Raw genomic sequence first — 19928 nt, 5'->3', positions numbered from 1 at the left:
CGTCCTGCTGCTTGCGTTACACACACGTCCTGCTGCTTGCGTTACACACACGTCCTGCTGCTTGCGTTACACACACATTCTGCTGCTTACATCATACACACATTTTGCTGCTTGCGTTACACACATTCAGCAGCTTACGTTACATGCCTCTGGTAACTATATTACATAGTCATCTGTATTATAAGGCAATTGGATAGAGGGCTGTCATGATGTACAAATTTGCCTATATATGTATGTGCAGCAACTATGTGGACACACACATTACTTGTATATAAGTTTAATGGACAGTGTGTCCCACATCACCGTAGTATAGTAAGTATGTAGTGTGTTAAGAAGTGTATATGTGTAAGGGCGTCTTCGCTGAGAAATAATTAGAAAGAACATTTAAATGCAATAAGTAGAAGAAAAAAATACTTTGTAGAACAGCAAAATTTTGACTTGAATAAAGGATGACATCATTGTGTGTGCAACATGAGGTCATCAAAATTTGTGTACAATGAGGCCCTCATGTACAATTTCATCACAATATATGTACAGTATCATCACAATATGTGTACAATGTCATCACAATGTGTACACTGTCATCACAATGTGTGCACAATGACATCACTACAATGTGTGTAAAACAAAAGTAAGTTTGCACAAAGTTTATAAATAGAAATTCCTAACATAACAGAGTGTATTAGAGACATGATATTGGTTCAGATTTGTAGAATGGTCTCTCTAATACATGAACATTTTAAACACAGCTGATATTTTAAAACATAATTCATAAAACAAGATCTTTTTTTGCCAGTAAACATTATACAAAAGTGAAACAAAAATAATTAAAATAAAAACCATTTAAAAAAACCAGATCAGTTAAAATAATTTGTTAGAAATGCAAAGTGTTACAAGTTTTGCAGTAAATTTATCATGGGCCATTAAATTAGAAGGTAATTACATCATAAGTCCATTACAATCATTAATAAATATATCATTATGACAAATACCTCATTAATAAAATTTATCAACAAACTTTAAATCCACAGAGTAGATATGCTACTAACCATTATTTACAGAGTAAATAAATATGTTTCATTAACAATGGAAAACAGAGACATTCAAAGACAATAACATCTCATTCTGTGATTTGCAATTGTTTTTAAAAAAAATCTTGAAATAGGAACGATTTGTTAAACCAAGTAATAATAAATCAGTATACTGATTCCACATCACAAAAGGAGATACAATGGTAGTGCAGCTAAGAAGCTTGCTTCTCAGCCACTTAGTTTCAGGTTCAGTCCCATTGCATGGCACCTTGGGTAGGTATCTTCTATAGCCTCTGGCTATAGTAGAAGATACTTGGATTTGGTAGACAGAAGTTGTAAGAAGCTTGTAGGTATATATGCATATATATGTTTGTGTGTGTGTGCCCCCATGTTCGCTTATATCTGTACTCTGAAAATAGAGCAGCTGAAAGCAGTGAAGTTGCTATGATTTTCTCCAAGTCAACAAATCATATAATGTCTTTTTGTCTTCAAAAACATGTGGAATAAGAAGACCCATACTTCAAAAATCAGGTGATGGTTAGCAAGAGAAGCTGACATCTGTTTGTAAAACCATGCTAATCTGCTAACTCATGCTAGCATAGAAAATAAATATAAAAACAAATTGGGAATATTTAGGAGGTTTAACTCTCATAATTTATATTTTTAGAATATTTTTTCCCATTTCTTTCAATTTAAAACAACTTTTCACTGCATTTAGGTTTGTGATTCTATTTTTAAAGTTAATTTGATTTGTTTTTCCATGTATATATTGATTAAATTTAATGGTTAAATGGGAAAAGTATTTAAGAGGGAGAGAGGTGGCTTTATGCCAGGCATTGAGAGGTTAAAGTATGATAGAAGGACAAGCACAAGTGGTTACCCCACATTATAGATGGGTGGGTGGGTGAGAGTTTTTGAGAAAAAGATAATCACTTCCATCTCATCTTATCAGTTACACCCGTTCACTCATATATAATGCACCAAAGTAATATATTATCACCATGGAAAGACATTTGTGCTTGTCTCTAGATCATATTTAGCCAAGGGGGCTTTTTCCTTTTCTTGTCTTGCAAGTGACCTCACTGGTGCCAGTGGCACCAAAAGAAGCACCCAGCATATACTGTAAAATAGTTGGTGTTAAGAAGGGCATCCAGTCATAGAAACCATGCCAATGCTGACACCAGAGCACAACATAGCTCTGCGGCTTGCCAGATCCTGTCAAACTGTGCAACCCAGGCCAGAATGGGACATCGATAATGATTTTGTCTTTGAATTTCTTTTGCATTTGTTAATTCAACATGGACACGATGCATTTACTCTGTAAATAAAAACTAAATGTTAAGAACTGTATTTACTCTACAGACACAAAGCATGTTGATGATAAATTCACTGATGATGTTTTTGCTTGTGATGTAATTGCTAGGATGGTGGTGGGGTGATGAAATTAGTAAGCGCTGAAATGGCAGATAATTATGTATTTACTATGATGAAATAACATTAAAAAAAAAAAACTCTACAGGAATTACTAATTACTGTAATAACCCAATCTAAGAATCTAAGATTCAGTTAGCTTTGGTATGGTTAATTCTTTCTTTACTTACTTGTTTCAGGCATTTGACTGCGGCTATGCTGGAGCACCGCCTTTAGTCGAGCAAATTGACCTCAGGATTTATTTTTTGTAAGCCTAATACTTATTCTATCGATCTCTTTTGCCGAACCACTAAGTTATGGGGATGTAAATACACCAGCATCGGTTGTCAAGTGATGTTGGGGGAACAAACATAGACACACACATATGTATATATATATATGACGGGCTTCTTTCAGTTTCCGTCTACCAAATCCACTCACAAGGTTTTGGTCGGCCCGAGGCTATAGTAGAAGACACTTGCCCAAGGTGCCACGCAGTGGGACTGAACCCAGAACCATGTGGTTGGTAAACAAGCTACTTGCCACACAACCACTCCTGCGCCTATATGTTTAAATTATTTCCTTAATTGCCAAAAATGACAATCAAAAATATCACAACAAATCAGGGTTTGTTGAATAAAAAAGAAAAGAATAATTTAGATCAGTGCTCCACAACCAGTATGCTGTGGCACACTGGTGTGCCATGGGGTGATGCTAGCTATGCTGCAATGTGACCTGAATATACTTTTAGTTATATGAATTTTGAACAGAATATAAGTGTACCGTAAATGAAAAACGGTTGTGGAGCACTAATTTAGATGGCTCTGTTCTTTAAAATTCAAGAAGATTCCATATTAGTCCATTGAAACAAACTAAACAATATGTTCAGACCATATAAGGAATCTATCAGCAAAGTAAGAGTAACTTTACTGTGTTTGTGAAGGTAAGGTGAAAGTACAAGCCCTAGTGGTTGTTGTGTTACAGTCATGACTCCAAAATTGTGGTTTCAATTCCCAGATTGGGTGATGTGTTTTGTTCTTTAGCAAACACCTCATTTTACATTGGTCCAGTCCACTCAACTGTAAATGCAATGCACTGATATCCCATTCAGGGAAAACATTGTCATAGTGGTCCCTTAAAGGCCATGGAAACTGGGTAACTGGTCCTATCAGTCCTAGATTTAAGACAGCAATGTCAAGGGGTTGATGATGATGATGAGTGCAAGGTGCTTCACTACCATTACCATTAAGGTTATGGGTTCAATTCTCATTTGTTGAGGGTGTAGGAAAGCTAAGGTATTTATATTGTTAACCTTAGTCAGAGCAAAGGTACATTATTCTGTTAGCCTTAACAAGCTCAGGTGATAAACAAGGTTCAACTTATGGTTAATTTATCCAACTGAAGGAAACAGTTGCAGTTGATGAAAATGGAAGTTAACAAAATGTACAACGTATTCTCCAAAATTTGGAACCATAGCAACAAGGGAGGTAAATCAGTTTGACATATTCTGAGTTTCCATGCTGCTTTGGATAAGTAAGGTACCATCATGGATTGTCAGTTTTTTTACCTCTGACAAGTGCAACAAATTTAATAGAAATCTGTCATAATACATTAATAGGTGCAGGTATGGCTGTGTGGCACTTTTGGCAAGTGTTTTCTACAATAGACCCAGGCCAACCAAAACCTGAGTGAATTTGGAAGATGGAAACTGAAAGTCCATCATGTGTATGTATGTATGTATGTATATGCATATGTGTGTGTGTCATTGTTTGTCATCCACCACCTCTTGACAACTGGTGTTGGTTTGTTTACATCCTTGTGATTTGGCAGTTCAGCAAAAGAGCTCAATGGAATAAATACTAGATTTAAAAAACAAAACAACGAAAGGAAAAAAAATCTAAGTAGTGTTTTTTTTTTTTAAACTGTACACTTGTGCATGTCCACACATTTTACAGTTACTGCACAAAGGAAAATGATGTGCATACAAGGTTCCCAAGATGAAATTTGCAAACAAGCAAATTACCGTTTGCACCCACAGCAAAAGAATTAAAGGGTACATTGGTTTTGAAACTACAACCACATCCGGTTTGACCTTATATTTTCTTGGTGTTAAAACAACTGCGATGAGAAACTTCTCACTGAATGGGACATCAGTCTGTCAGAGTTACCTACCCTGCATCCATCAGCTGTCCCTATCTTCAGCCGAGGAGATGGAAGCAGAATGAAATGAATTGATAATGAGGTGACCGAGTTTCACTGAACATAACACAGGTGCAGGAGTGTGATAAGAAGTTTGCTTCCCAACCATATGGTTTCAGAATCAGTCCCACTGTGCAGCAACTTGGGAAAATATCTTCTATTATGGCCCTGAGCTAACCAAAGCCTCCTGAGAGAAACCGAAAGAAGTCTTTTGTGTGTATGTGTGTGTGCGTGTATGTGTGTATGTGTTTTACTGTCTCTAGGCCTTGACACTGAACGACAGTTGTAAGCGAGTGTCACCATCATGCAAATGATGTCCTTTGCAATCTTCCAAGACCTGTCTGGTCATAAGGAAATATTATCCTACTTGGAAACAGGCAAGGGTTAGCAACACAAAGGGCATCTGGCCATAGAAAATCCACCTCAACAAATTCCATTTGACCCATGTGGGCAAAGAAAAGAGGACATTAAACAAGGATGATGAATTCAAAGATAAGAGTTGACCTAAGAGTCTATCATATATCCAAGAATTTCGGTTTCCATGGCATAAGGGTGACAGAAATTACAAAACACCTCCACTGAAAGGGACACTAGTTCATTGCAAGGTTAACTTCCTAGTTATTGTTGGAACTCATTTTCAGTTGAGTGGAATGGAGCAAAGTGAAATGAAGCACCTTGTTCAAGAACGCAATGCACTGCCTGATCCAGGAACTGAAACCACAATCTCACAATTGTGAGTGTAACACATTAGTCACTAAACTATGCACCTTCTAAATGTAAGGGTTTGGTATGGGAAGAGGGAAGAATATGGCTGAAGAGTTTGGGTCTCACAGGGTTTCAGTGGAGCTGCACTAGGCCAAGCACTAATATTTAGCTTTTAAACTGCTTAGTCTACTTAGATGCATATTGGTACCACAGTCTACTTAGAATTGTGTTGGTACCACAGTCTACTTAGATGTATGTTGGTACCACAGTCTACTTAGATGTATGTTGGTACCATGGTCTACTTAGACGTATGTTGGTACCATAGTCTACTTAGATGTATGTTGGTACCATGGTCTACTTAGATGTATGTTGGTACCACAGTCTACTTAGATGCATGTTGGTACCACAGTCTACTTAGACGTATGTTGGTACCATAGTCTACTTAGATGTATGTTGGTACCACAATCTGTCAAAGTGTATGTAGTACCACAGTCTATTTAGATGTATGCAGGTACAACAAAGTGGTTTCTACATATTTAGTTAATTTTTCAGGTCTCTTGAGTAAAAACAGAGCACAGAAGAGGAAGAAGCCACTACATGTGAAAGGTGGTTAACTCCTTCACACAACCAATGCCAGGTTTTCAAATATCTAAATTAAAATAGATATAATATATAAAAACATTGTTAGAAGATAAAACATCAATAAGAATAAGAACAAAGATATTGAATTATTACCTTAAAAATATCTAATGGCTCAGATATTTTGGGTAATATACCCTTTTACAAAATTTTTATGAGAGAGAGCGAGAATAAACGTATTTGAATTACTCTTATACAAGCCTGACATGTCAACTTAAACAGAAATTTATTATTCCCACCAGTTCTCTTAAATCTTTGAAAAGAAGTATTTTGCCCGAAATATTAGAACCATTGAACATTTTTGAGGTAACAGTTTGTTATCTTTGTTCTTGATCTTATTGATGTTTAATAGTCAAATGACATTGCTGCAGTCATCTAACACAATGCTTCAAACAAAATTACAACACTCATCATATGATAAGTACTTTCATTCTGACCAGGCCTGGTGGCGTTTGATTTCAAAGAAGAAAGGAATGAAAATAGAATGTTGTCATGCTTCATGCCTTTCTCAAATACACTAGCTTAATAATTGAAGTGAATCTGTACCAACAGACATCTTAAACAAGGCTGGATGTCTTGACCTCAATCAACTTAAGAATATATTAAAAAAAAATCCTCTCAACACAGAAAAAATAAATAAAAAGTGCTGGAAAGCAGAATTAACAAAAGATAACAAAAAAAAAAAAAAAAGATAGATAAATAAAAGGGTGTTAATAGAAAGAAAATTGCAGTTAATAAAAGCGGTGTTACAGCCAAGGTTTGAACTAAAACATTGCAGATTTACAAACAAATGATGAAGCGAAGCAGAAAAAAGCAGCAGGAGATGGAGAGAGAGAGAGGGGCTGGGGAGAGCGGGGATGCTGGGAAAACAATGGGTTTGAAATAGTATCATTTAGGATTGTTAAAGAAGAAAAAAATGTGATGGATTTGTTGGTTATAAGACACCATCACCAGAAATGGTGGTGGTGGGGAACATTAAGGATAGTTTTGCAAGGGGTAGGGAATGTTTTTTGATAAAATATTCAAAGGAATTGGGAGGAGAGAGAGAGAGAGAAAGGAAAAGTTCAGTAAGATGGTGGTGGAGTAACATCCTAGAGGTTAGTGGAGGTGGGGCTTATGTATACCACTTGCTGCTATCCTCCTATAACACAAAATAACTCACCCCCCACCCAAATAAAACCTGCAGAAATATTTTTTAATAAATTCTCTTTTGAGAAGGTCACATGATGAGTAGAACGAGATGACATGAAAGGTGAAAGGTTACAATGTGTCAGTGTGTGTGTGTGTGTGTGTGTGTGTGTGTTAAATTTTGGAAATATTGGCTTCAAGGAGAACCCAAACAGATAAATGTAGCTTTAAGACATTAGTCTACTCCAATGCTTTGTGAGTGATTTGGTAGCCAGAAACTGAAAGAAGCCTATTGTGTAAGGTATGTCTGTTTGTCTCTTTTGTTTTGACATTGCATGATAATTGAACAAGCATTGCCATCATAAAAGCAGTGTCTTTTGTTTCCAATCTTCTATGCAAACATTTCTGACCATAGGGAAATATTACCCTGCTGGGGAAAAAGTGACAGTTGATGGCAGGAAGGGTATCCAGCCATAGAAAATTTGCCTTGAATAATTCCATTTCACCCATGCAATCAAACAGAAGTGGGTGTTAAAACAATAATGATGAGAACCCCGTCGTCAGGTGTTGAAACATTACAACTGCACAAGTTACGTTGTAACCCCTTGACAAGGTACATAACTCAAACAACATCAGTCTATCCAGTGCAGTGGTTCTCGACCGTTTTTTTTTTGCCCGTGGACCCTTTAACTCCCATAGTCATTTGAAGTTTTAATAGATCCCATAATTAAATATTATTAGGAATTGTATAAAAAAACTATATGGTAGGGAGATCTAAAAATTATTGAGGAGTCCAAATCCCAGCAAAACAGGCCAAAAATTGAAAGTGTAGAATACGGGAGCTACTCTCAGGGTAGAGGCAAGTAATAAAAGGTATATTGCTGGTTTAAAGGGGAGAGTAAGGATATATTTTGGTAATTCAGTTGGGAATGTTATCTGGATAGAGAGAGAGAGGCAGAAAGCTGGGGAGATAAAGAGGAGTATAGGTGAGAGGGAAGGAATGGAAAGGATGCTGTGTAAGGGGGAGGTGAGAGAGAGAGAGAGAGTGTATTAATGTGCATATGAGTTAATTGCATCTTGGAAAATTTATAGATGAGAAAGCAGGGGAGGAGTATGAGAAATAATAAAGGAAGGAGTAAAGAGGGCCAGGGAGATTGAGTGCAAGGAATAGAAGAAGGAGAGAAAAGTGAGAGAGAAAGGGACAAATATATAAAAGGGAGGGAAGGAGAGTGAGAGAGGGAACGAGAGCGAGCAGGCCAGTAAGGGAGATAGAAAGAGGGAGCAAGTGAGAGCAGGCCAAAAAGGGAGAGAGAAAGAGAGGGAGTGAGAGAGAAGCAAGAACAGGTTAGAGAGGGATGAAGAGAGGGTGAGGGAGGGAGACAGATAGAGGAAAAGAAGACTAGTGAGTGAGAGAGAGGAATAAAAGAAGAGTGGGCCAGTAAGGGAGGGAGGGAGGGAGAGAGGAAGAGGAGAGTGAGTAAGGGGAGAGAGAGAGAGAGGAAGAGAGCGGGCTAATGAGGGAGAGATGTAATGTAGCAGCAGAAAGACACTCAGTAGTAGTTCTTACGTACCTAAGTGATGAAGGGTCATGTTCACTGTGGGAACTATCAGGTGGAGAAGGAGAGGGCAACCTTAAATCCGTGCTGCCCCTAGAGCTCACTTCTGATAAATGATCACCCATCAGCTCAGCTTCCCATTCACGTGAAGGAGACTTCTGTGAATGACCGTTCTTTGGACTGTACTCCACGGGGCAACCTGTCAACCAATGCTCCACGTTATGTGCTTCTGTGTTATTTAGACTATCCCTGGCGCTTGGTAAGCGGGCAGGGCCAGGAGGAGGTCTCCGTCTGTTCATGGCAGGCTGGCTTCCATTGCCATAGTGACATGCAGAGCCTCTATCATTACCATTCTGAGCACCATTTGGGATAACACCCATTGTCTGTCGACCATTCCTGTAAGAGGCATGGTGGTCGCTATTGTTTGACCTATCGGATGGTTTCCCTTTCATGGAATGAGAGATGTGGGAGTGAGAAGGTTTTGATGCAGTCTTCCTGCATGCAGAAGTATTTCCTAGTGATACAGTTCGTTGTACTTGATGGTGGTGGTCCTTGGACTGTTGAGAAGTTGAGCTTATGGAATTGGAAATGTGTGAAGCAGCACTGCCATGCTGTGCCTGGACTGGTAGCCCAGCATCGGGTGATGAAGATGATTGGTTTGTGACCTCTGTCATGCTTTGTGGCCGATTCCTATGGCCATTAATCTGCAATTAGCCAGAAGCTCAGGTGTAATGAAGGGGTTACCTTAAACAGCTTGTGTTGCATTCAACAGGTTTAGTAAAATGAAGCTAGAAATTTATCCACATAAAAGAATAAATAAAATAATAAAGAAAACAACAACCTATTATCTCTTATCTATCCATTCTTATTACATTCTGGCAGATTTGAGTGTGAATACCTGATTGCAGTTGTGCTTTGTCACCTGAAAACATCACTTCTCTTTAGGCAATATGTGGTCATTGAAACACCACGGTGTCTCAAAGTTGCCCTGTACTGGTGAATCATGCATACTATGAAGAAACATTATCTAAAGGGAGATGTTGGTCTCTGCTGAAGAAAAACAACAGGGATCAGATATTCATGTTCAAATCTGCCTGAATCTACTGAGAATGAATAGGATGCATTATTGTTTGGATTCTCGCTGTTATGCGTGCACCCCATGAATAATGAAGAAAATCTTTCCTGCCAATATAACAGAAAACACAGCCATCTTGTTCTACAAAGAACTGTCAAGAAGGTGGGGGTGGGGGAGTTCATTACAGTCTACTTAAGTCTACTTTCAGATCAGCTTTTAAGAGGACAGGAAAAAAAAAAAAAAAAAAAAAAACAGTATCATTTTGCAGATGTTTGGTTGTCTTAACAATTTGGTTGTTAACTAAACTAGAATGAAATAAAGAGCAGGAGACATTTTGGTACAGCTGTCTTTGTGCTGCCTATATGGCATTTCTGATACAACGCTGGCTTATTTGACATCCAATGTTTTAACCCTAAAGCATTCAAATTACTCTGTCAAATGTGACATCTATTTATTCACATTTCACATTGTTTTGAATTAATCAGCCATTATCTCACAGCTTCAAGACTTTGATGAAGTGATTGTTTATTTTTAGAATGACATTGTCGAGTGAGTACAAGAGGCCAGATTTGGCTGGTTTGAACATATAACAAGGGGAATATTTAAGCTGAATATTACCAGTTTAAATGCTAAAGGGTTAATGTTTCTTTCATCCTCTCACTCCTTTCTTCTTTCTCTCTCTCTCTGAATATATTTCTTTATGTATAAAATGAGGGAAAGGGTTTATGTCATTCATGTTCAATTAAATTGTAATCTCTCTGTCTTTCTCTTTCCTTCTGTCTGTGTGTATATTTCTTCACATGCATGCGTGTGTTTGCCTCCAGCACTAAAAAGTACTGTCACCAAAACAGGCTGAGCGTTCAGTCGTCCATGCCAAATTGTCAGCATCTAAACAGCCATGTTCAACTGTCACATTGCAAAAAATAGAACTAAATAGATATCATCTAGTTTTATAAAGGGAGATGTTCTTGGAGAATATATAACAAGATGGTGAAATAAAGATCCAAAAGAGATTTTAAAAAACGAAAAAAAATTAGAGATCTTCAGATATTTTCATATCCTGCCCTAACTCGGGATACCTGAAATACAAATATTACTCACAGCTGCCAATGTTACAGGTTTAACCTATGACATTTTAGGCATGACAATACAGTTTAAGACTTAAATCTAGACCAGATAATACACAATATCTTTAGAGAGAGAGAGAGAGAGAATGTCTGGTAATGGTTACATGAAAATTGAAGGAGATCAAATCAAATTAACACAGTTATTTCAACAGGTGATAAGGTTATTCACCAGGACATCTTTTGTAGTAAAACTATGTGCAGGCATGCTTTGATGTTAAGAAATTGGTGCAGACGTCATAGTGTGGTTAAGAAGTTTGCTTTCCAATCATGTGGCTTTGGGTTCAGTCCCACTGCATGGCACATTGAGCAAGCATTATCTTCTGTAACCCTAGGCCGACCAAAACTTTGTGAGTGAATTTAAGACTGAATGTTAACCCTTTTGTTACCATATTTCTGTTGAAATATACACTGCCTTTGCTTTGTTTTAATTTTGTTAAATATCAAAGAATTTAGTGAAATAACTGTCTTATTAAGTCAATGTTCAGCACAAAATTAACATGAAATTTTAATGAAAGATTTTAATTTAGATTCCTTTAAAACAAGAATTCTGTGTCATAAAACCAAGGGCAGTCTCTGAGAAGGTTTCATACCAAAAGGGTTAAATTTACTTATGTCCAAAGAACAAACACATTTTTTTTCAATTCAGGTGTTACAACCAGATATACCCCACCCTCACAGGGACTGTTATGCATTTGTAATTCACTCCTGGTATTGCAGATACTCTCCACTCTTGATGTAAACAATCTACGACTAACTCATACACACACACACACACACACACACATATATATATACACACACACAGGCAATATAAACAGGCTGATTGATATTTTAAGGAGTTACTAGATCAACATATATATTTAGGAGATGCAAAAGATGGAATGTATCTGTGTGTATTTAGAAACAGATGACAATGTTTGCTTCTAAACTTGGAGTAGCAACACAAAACAGTCACAACAATAACAACAGCACTGAAAACTGGTTAAAAGGAGACATTCAATAGAATATGGTCTCCCATATCAGACAATATAGCAACATATCAAACAGCATAAAAATATATATCAAACAAATATATAAAACGTATCAAACAAATATATATATATTAAAAAACATACCAAATAAATACATAAAACCATATCAAACAAACTCATAATGAAAACCATATCAACCAACGTATAAAAACTTATATCAAAACATTATCAATACATCCAATATGAAACAATATCAGGAACACAAAGAACAAACATTGGGTGAGACACACAGACAGACAGATCTCTAGCATGATTCAACATGACCACCATCACCTCCAGTCTGTGGATGACTTTAGTGCTGTCCACTCTTTGCTGTAAACAATCACAGCAGATCATCTCTAGTTTGAAAACAATGTAATATCTTGATGTGTCTTGCCACTGAAATAACTGAGGACTTGTGGCTGTTTCAGCACTCCTCCCCCCACAACAATCCTATCAATCTTCAACAACTGGTAAAATGTCCAAGGTGTGCTGCTATTTCCTTTTCTGAGTAAGTTGTAACAAAAATAATAATAATATGTGGTGAGCTCAGGCAGCTAGTTATTGTAAGAGAGAAAATCACTTCTAGATAAATCATGACAGGATTAGGAGTTGGTGTTTTAAATCAAAGAGCAATGAAAATGCATAGAATATATATATATATTTTTTCTTTCTCTAACTCATTACATAGATCTTAAAATTTCTAATCATAAATAATCATGGTATAGCACCATTACATCCTTTTTTGAAATTATCATCTTGACATAATCCAAGGCCAATAAATTAAACTAACGACATTTTGTGAGGTGAAAACAAACTGAAGGAAATATCTTGAGATCAGTTGAGGTAAGAAGAAGAAAATTTTTTTTACTAGGTCTACTTCTAGCAGTTTCTTTCTTCAGTTGACATTTGTATTTGCGTGTCTGCTAAGCCTGGAGACATCTGTGTTAGGACCACACTGATATGAACTGGTTCTGTGAACTAATGTTTGTCTCTACATCATCTTAACTAGAGAGATGGATGACGGACAAAGACAGAGCTAGTACAGTACTGTACAACAAAATAGTCACAGATACTGTCATTACTACAGAAAGAACTAGTACAATAAAGTACTGTTCTGCATAACTAAATAGTTTCAGACACAAATACTACTACAGACAGAGAGAACTAGTTTAGTACAGTACTATGGACTCTCTCTTGTTGCTTCCACAAATCTAGATTCAGCAAGACACAGCTACTTGACCATCACCCTATGGCTACCTGAGTGCAGGGTCAAAACTGAAGACTTCCAGTAACATCTGCTACCTGTCCCCGTTGCTCCTTACCCTATCACCATTGGACATATGATGTGTGATGGTGTTCATGTCTTGATTTGCTTAACAACTTGCATAATATTATTATAGTGGGCATAATTTATGCAGAGCCAGTCCCACTCTCCCACCTTCAAACTTATATTAACTGGGTGCAACAGTAGCTATTATGATGCAGGATTTGTATGGAGTTACCTTCTCTTACATAGTACAGTATAGCTAAACAGTCATGGAGGCAATCACTACTACTGACTGAGAGAACTAGTACAGTACTGTATGATATGACTAAATATTAAACAACAGTCATCAAACAGTTGGAGACATCTAAACCAAATCTGTGTAGAATGTCCTAGAAATAAACACAGAAAAAAAACCCCAACAAAAATTAAGGAATAGAAAAAAATTAAATAACAAAACTTTAGTGGGAACCCCTCACCCTTTAGCTAGTATTCTCATAGATGGTTTTATTAAAGACATTGATTCCAAAATAAGAAATAAAATAATGGTTTGGAAAGTCTTCATTAAAAACAAAAAATGAAGTAGATGTCTGAGAAATATTGGTAGAGAAATGGCAACAGTGTATATTTGAAATAGCAGAAGAATTCTTATGTTGCCGAAATGGAAAACAGACATAAACTTCAGTAATGTTGTGAGCATGTGTGGCATAATCTATTGGGTTGCAGGGGGAAAATTAAGACAAGACAATCTGACAGGGACAAATCTTTTAGTGACTATGCTTTTTAGAGGAAAAAGGTCCCTTGATTTAGCCAATTACCTAACTTTCTGAATTGCTGGTAAGCACAACCTAGCCTTGCTCTTTACTCCACCTATTGAAAATAAATCCAGATTTTCATATGAAAAATCAAAGCCCTGAAAACTGAAAGTCAGTGAAAATTCTGTCATTCTGTTAGAAAAATAGATATTAACAAAAAATAACAAAATAAGATAAAACAAATAAATAAAAATTAAAAAAATAAAGTCATATGTTTTGGAGAAGAAAGACGAAACAACTGAAGATAAATGCTGAAAACAAAGGTACATCTTAAAAATATTTATAGCAATATGTTAGTCTTAAAATTTACCTGACTGTCTTTGTTTGCCTGTCTTTCATCGGCTGCCCTTTCCCGTCGGCCACGCACTCTCCGGGATTTAATCTTCTCCTGTTCTTGAATGATTTCTGCAAGCCTGGCATCATGTAATTCGATTTCACGCAGTTTTCTTTGGTCGACTATTGCTTTTGTTCTCTGCAAAAATAAAAAGGTCAAGAAGAAGAGATTTTAAATAGTTTGGCTTTTATAGATCGGTTTCCTCTAAATGTCACTGAAGACGACAGTATTCACAAGTGATTCTGAAATCAAGGAATCAATCATTTATTCATTTGTAAAATTAAACAAACTCCCATCTCCCCGCCTTCCCCATAATACACAAACAGTAAATATAATAATAGTTGGGTGATTTCTCCAGTTACACATTGTATAAAGAGAGGGGGGAAAGAGTAAAAGAAAAATACACAAAGAGTTAATGAAAGAGGTGTCCTATGAGTGCACATTCTAGGCTTGATGCCATAGACACACAGTGAGAGGGAAAGAATCACGAGGAGGAGGAGGAGAGAGGAAGTGGTAGTAATTATGGGAAGAGTTCAGATTTTGCAGCAAAAAGTTTACAATGGCACAGATTGTGATTATGTTGATAAAATGTAGAAAAAAAGTAACATACTTATAAATATACAAATGAGAAATTTGTTCCATTTAATTTTATTTTAAAGTAATAAATATTAAATTCTGAGAAGAGGAAAGATTGGTAAAAAAATAAAAGTGAAACTTGCTATCTTCAATTTGGTTTCATGTCAATCCTCACTTGATGACATTAATGTTGGATAATGGCAAAGAATATAATCGTAAATACAAGTGGCTGAAATGGGGTTTCTGCAAAGGATCACTAGAAAAATATTACTCAACAAGGTGCATAGCTTGGAGATCAGAGAGCCTCACCAGGTCGAGCTGTTACTTCTCCACATTGACAGGTCCCAGTTCCAGCACTACAGACATTTGGTTAGAGTTTTGCAGAAAAGAATTACAAGATAGGTTCTTCAAGCCAAGCCAACTGGCAGATCTAGGGGCAGACCATGAACAAAATGGTTAGATAATATTCATCGTGACAGTTGGTCATGTTTTGGAATCCAACAGGAAAGTGTCATGACAGTTGCTTCCGAGAGTTCCCCATAGAGAAGGTGCCTGAGGACTTCCCCCCACAATCCTCCCAGGAGTAGTGGGTTGTGAAAATGGAGGGATGGAATATTTTTCTTTTGAAAATTAGTATTCATTTCATTACTTGTATAAATACCAAGAAATTTGATAACAGTGGAATTATGATTATTATATGATCACTTATATTTCCATGGTGACAAAAGTACACTTCTAAAGTTATGTCATATGATAGGCAACACTTGAGTTTTGTTCCAGAAAACACTTCTCTAATTTACAAAATACAACTGCTGCGGTCAGACTGATCATAGGGTCAAGAGTTTAAACTTTTATGTGTTATGACCTAACTGACACTTCTTTGCTTGATTGATTTTGTTCTCATTTCATGGTCGAGTGGTTAACTGTTGAAAATAAGGAGGCATGTCCTAGCAAGAATCCCTTCTCACTATGGTAACACAAATATAAAACAGAGAAACTTACCAAAACTTGTAATATTTCATCACATTTTTGTTTGTTTAACAAAATTAGTTTTAAAAAATCTTCAAAAATGAGATTTTTTTCAAATTTATAAAACCCACTGGAACCCTGTTAGGGGAACAGCTTAGGCAGCTCCCAAATCAGGCTTCAGCCATATTTCCTTTAAAACCTTTCAAATTTGGATAAAGTCTTAACTAATCAATCATCATTTAATATTCTTATTATTATTAATAAGATAAGGACAGCAAGCTGGTAGAATTTTTGTCACGCTGGGCAAAATGCTTAGCAGTATTTCATCCATCTTTACATTCTGAGTTCAAATTCTGCCAAGGTTGATTTTAACCTTTCATCCTTTTGGTGGTTGCTAAAATCAGTACAAGTGAAGCACTGGGGTTAATGTAATTGACTTAACCCCATCTCCAAAATGTTAAGCCTAGTGCCTATAGCAGAAAGGAATAAGATAGGTTTCTTTAAGCCATGAAGGGCCAAACGCAGAGGGGACAATACAATGTCGAACTTTTCTTTTCAAAACCAATCAATGGGGATCGAAAATGTTTTGTGATGTGTACACAAAAGATAACAATGTATTGTTTTAACAACTGAAATTCCCAAAAGAGGGAGAAACTAAAACACTGTCTAGGGTTATCCGTGGAAAGAAAAACCTACGAAAAAACCACGGTAACCTCGGAAAGGAATAAGATAAGTAAAGCTAACAGAATCGTTATTACACTGGACAAAATACTTTGCAGCATTTTATCCATCTTTAATTTCAGAGTTCAAATGCTGCTGAGGATCACTTTACCTTTCATCCTTTTGAGGTTGATGAAATAAGTACCAGTCAAGCACTGGAGCTGATGAACTTGCCTAACACCCTCTCTCCAAAAATTTCAAGACATGTGTCTATACTAAAAGTGAATATCATCATTCAGTTGTCTCACTTTGTGTGCTTTCACTACACTGCTGAGTGCAACTCTATGTGCCTTGGGTATGTGCTGTAGTTTGTTTTCGTGCTGCTATTTTCACTGCTTTGAAAGTGCTCTAGCTAAGATGTGTGCAGCATCTAGCAGTGCAATTTTATATAACATCCTGAAGTTTTTATGTATTTGTCTGTTTTTTTAAAATCATACCTAAAACACCTATTACTATAGGGATCATTTCCATTTTTACTATCCTAATTATTATTATTATTATGAATAAGGCAGTGAGCTGACATAATTGTTAGCATGTTGGACAAAATGCTGAGCACATACTCAGTTAAAATTTCACTGAGGCCTTCTTTGCTTTTCTTTTGGAGCTGATAAAATAAGTACCAGTTGAGCACTAGGGGTTGATGCAATCAACTTACAAGCTTCTCCCAAATTGCTGACCTTGGGTCAAAGTTTAAAATCATTAAAGTGGTGAACTGGCAGAATCATTAGCATGTTGGACAAAATGCTTAGAGGCATTTCTTTTAGCTCTTTATGCTCTGAGTTCAAATTCAGCTGAAGTTTACTTTTCTTTTGGGGTCAATAAAATAAGTACCCATTGAGCACAGGGGTTGATGTAATAAACATGGCATCTTCCCTAAAATTGCTGGCTTGAACAAAAAATTAGAATTATTATCATCATTATTATTATTATTATTATTAGTAGTAGTAGTAGTAGTAGTACTGGCACATTGTTAGAGGCAGATCCATTAGAATTCCCTTGCACCAGATTTTCAACAATATCTTAGTTCTTTGTTTTAATTTCCTCTAAACCTTCTTTTAACTACAGATGGTTCCATAAAATAACCTGTTAGTATATGGACAAGCTGTCACAGGTATAAATGTGTTAACTGTCTCAGTCAATCATTTAATCTCCCAAGTGTTGAAAGAATAAAGGAAACTGTTGAAAGAACTGAAACATACCTTATGTTCTTGTTCTTGGATTAACTGTGCAAGTTCCTGAAGAAACATGAAATATTATCCTCAGAAAAGACAGATTAGCAAAAATAAAACAAAAACAAGACTGGATAAATCTGCTTTCTTTTACAAACTCAAAAGACAATCTGCACGCTTGTCAACGATGCTAAAAAAAGATAATAGGCAAATTAATAATTTGTTGGTTTGTATCTCATCAATCTACATACCTATCAAAGTGGAAAAAAAAAGAGAAAACTATAAAAAAAAAATTTAATAATCTATCGAGGTTTTATTTCTGGAACATTAAAGATAAAGTCTACATTGTGTTGATCCATATGAACCATGTGAGAACATTTGACCAAAATATCGGGAATGGTCAAGAGATAGAAACCTACAGGGTAGAATGATGGTGAAGTTACAATTCTGAACTGCTGAGGACACTATCGCAAGTTCAAACCTTACAACAGTCATTATCTGTTGTTCCTGGCAGCAAGTTCTGTCATTCTACCTCACACTAGAATGGTTAACGGTAAGAAGGATATCTAGCCATAAGAACAATTGTCCCATTATATACATTGAAAGTTGTACGCTTGGACTCTCAAATCAACGTTGTTAATGTGGATTTATTTTTAACAAGATACAAGGTCAATTTTGATAGAGAAGTGTCAACTGAATTGACCCTGAAGGATATTTACAGGAAGCAGTTCATGGATTCCAGAAAGAGGGGAAAGAGGCAGAAGTTGAACCCACAACAGAGATAGAACAGACTAGAAACTATAAAGTATTTTGCTCCATATTCCATTTGATCCTAAAATTACTCCTTACCATTATTGCCGACAGACAGAAATAAGTGACATACCTCGTCCTGATACTCTTGTAGCAGTTTCTGTTCAGCAACGTTTGCAGTAGGTGGGAGCACATAGAAGTCACTAAAGTCACCGTTGTCCTCAAGTTGACCGCTATGACGAACTCTGGAGAAGGATAGCAAATATAAAACAAACAATATCAATGAAAAAAAACAATAAAACACTGGTAAACATGGCCTCACCAGGCATGTTGTAGGAGAGTGAAGAGAGGTGTGTGTGTGTGTGTATGGGGAGTTGAGACGAGATTTATTCAGAATTTTAGTTTGGTTTCGTTAAGTTGTGATTGGATATTTCGTATAAATTACTGTGGAATGTGAGTACAAGTGTAGCGGATACAAGAATACAAGTGTTGTGGGTTGTGGATGTTTGGGTACAGGTATATATTATTGTAGGAGTACAGGTGTTGTGGATAAAGAAGAAAAGGTGATGTGGTTACGGGAGTACAGTTGCAGTGGGTTTGAAAATATAGATGTTGTGTATTAAGTGTAGGAGTACATGTGCTGTGGGGACAAGAGTGCACATGTAAAGGATATAGTGGACACAAGCGTACAAGTGTTATGGGCATGGGGGTACAGGTACAAGGTTATAGGTGTGGGTGAGTACCAATGTGTAAGTGTTGTGAAGTGTTAGAGATGTGACATCGACGAGTATGAGTGAATTTAACAGAGTTACTTACTTGACATTGGAAGGTGGACTCTTTAAGTGAAGATTGTCAACATTTTCTCTGAGGTTCTCAACAGCATCTGGAAATAGGGAGGACATATTGTTAGATTGTATAGGATATACGTGTGTGTATGTGACACAAACATAGATATTAGATAGGATGTGTGAGATATACACATACAGACGGGATTCTGTATGATGTGTGGTAATACAGAGTGTAACACAAATAAGACATACATACAAACACCAGTACACAAACACACCCATATATCAAAAGACACACACACACACATACAATATACACAGACAACCATATTCTAACACATACATATAGCAATACAAACACACATACATGTTGTTGTTGGCACTCCGTCGAGGGTTCCAGTTGATCCGATCAACGGAACAGCCTGCTTGTGAAATCAACGTGCAAGTGGCTGAGCACTCCACAGACACGTGTACCCTTAACGTAGTTCTCGGGGATATTCAGCGTGACACAGTGTGACAAGGCTGACCCTTTGAATTACAGGCACAACAGAAACAGGAAGTAAGAGTGAGAGAAAGTTGTGGTGAAAGAGTACAGCAGGGTTCGCCACCATCCCCTGCCGGAGCCTCGTGGAACTTTTAGGTGTTTTCGCTCAATAAACA

The 19928-nt window shown here is 36.7% G+C and overlaps 1 protein-coding gene across 3 annotated transcripts in view; it reads right to left on the bottom strand.

Moving 5' to 3' along the window:
• Positions 1-19928, bottom strand: part of LOC106880530 (uncharacterized) — a 164572-nt gene that overhangs the window by 10260 nt on the left and 134384 nt on the right. For 2 of the 3 annotated variants that reach the window (XM_014930507.2, XM_014930506.2), the window contains exons 6-10: positions 19297-19363; positions 18614-18725; positions 17761-17796; positions 14273-14434; positions 8684-9372 (exon numbers count right to left, since the gene is read on the bottom strand). In XM_014930507.2, the coding sequence (XP_014785993.1) occupies positions 8684-9372; positions 14273-14434; positions 17761-17796; positions 18614-18725; positions 19297-19363 (1066 nt within the window). The remainder of the gene's footprint in view (positions 1-8683; positions 9373-14272; positions 14435-17760; positions 17797-18613; positions 18726-19296; positions 19364-19928) is intronic. The other variant, XM_014930508.2, reaches the window with a different exon arrangement.

This window comes from Octopus bimaculoides, chromosome 26 (genome assembly GCF_001194135.2).
Source record: "Octopus bimaculoides isolate UCB-OBI-ISO-001 chromosome 26, ASM119413v2, whole genome shotgun sequence".
NCBI classification, from domain to species: Eukaryota; Metazoa; Mollusca; class Cephalopoda; order Octopoda; family Octopodidae; genus Octopus; species Octopus bimaculoides.
Note: the sequence above shows the minus strand (reverse complement) of the source record. Positions and strands in the feature narration are given on the sequence as shown.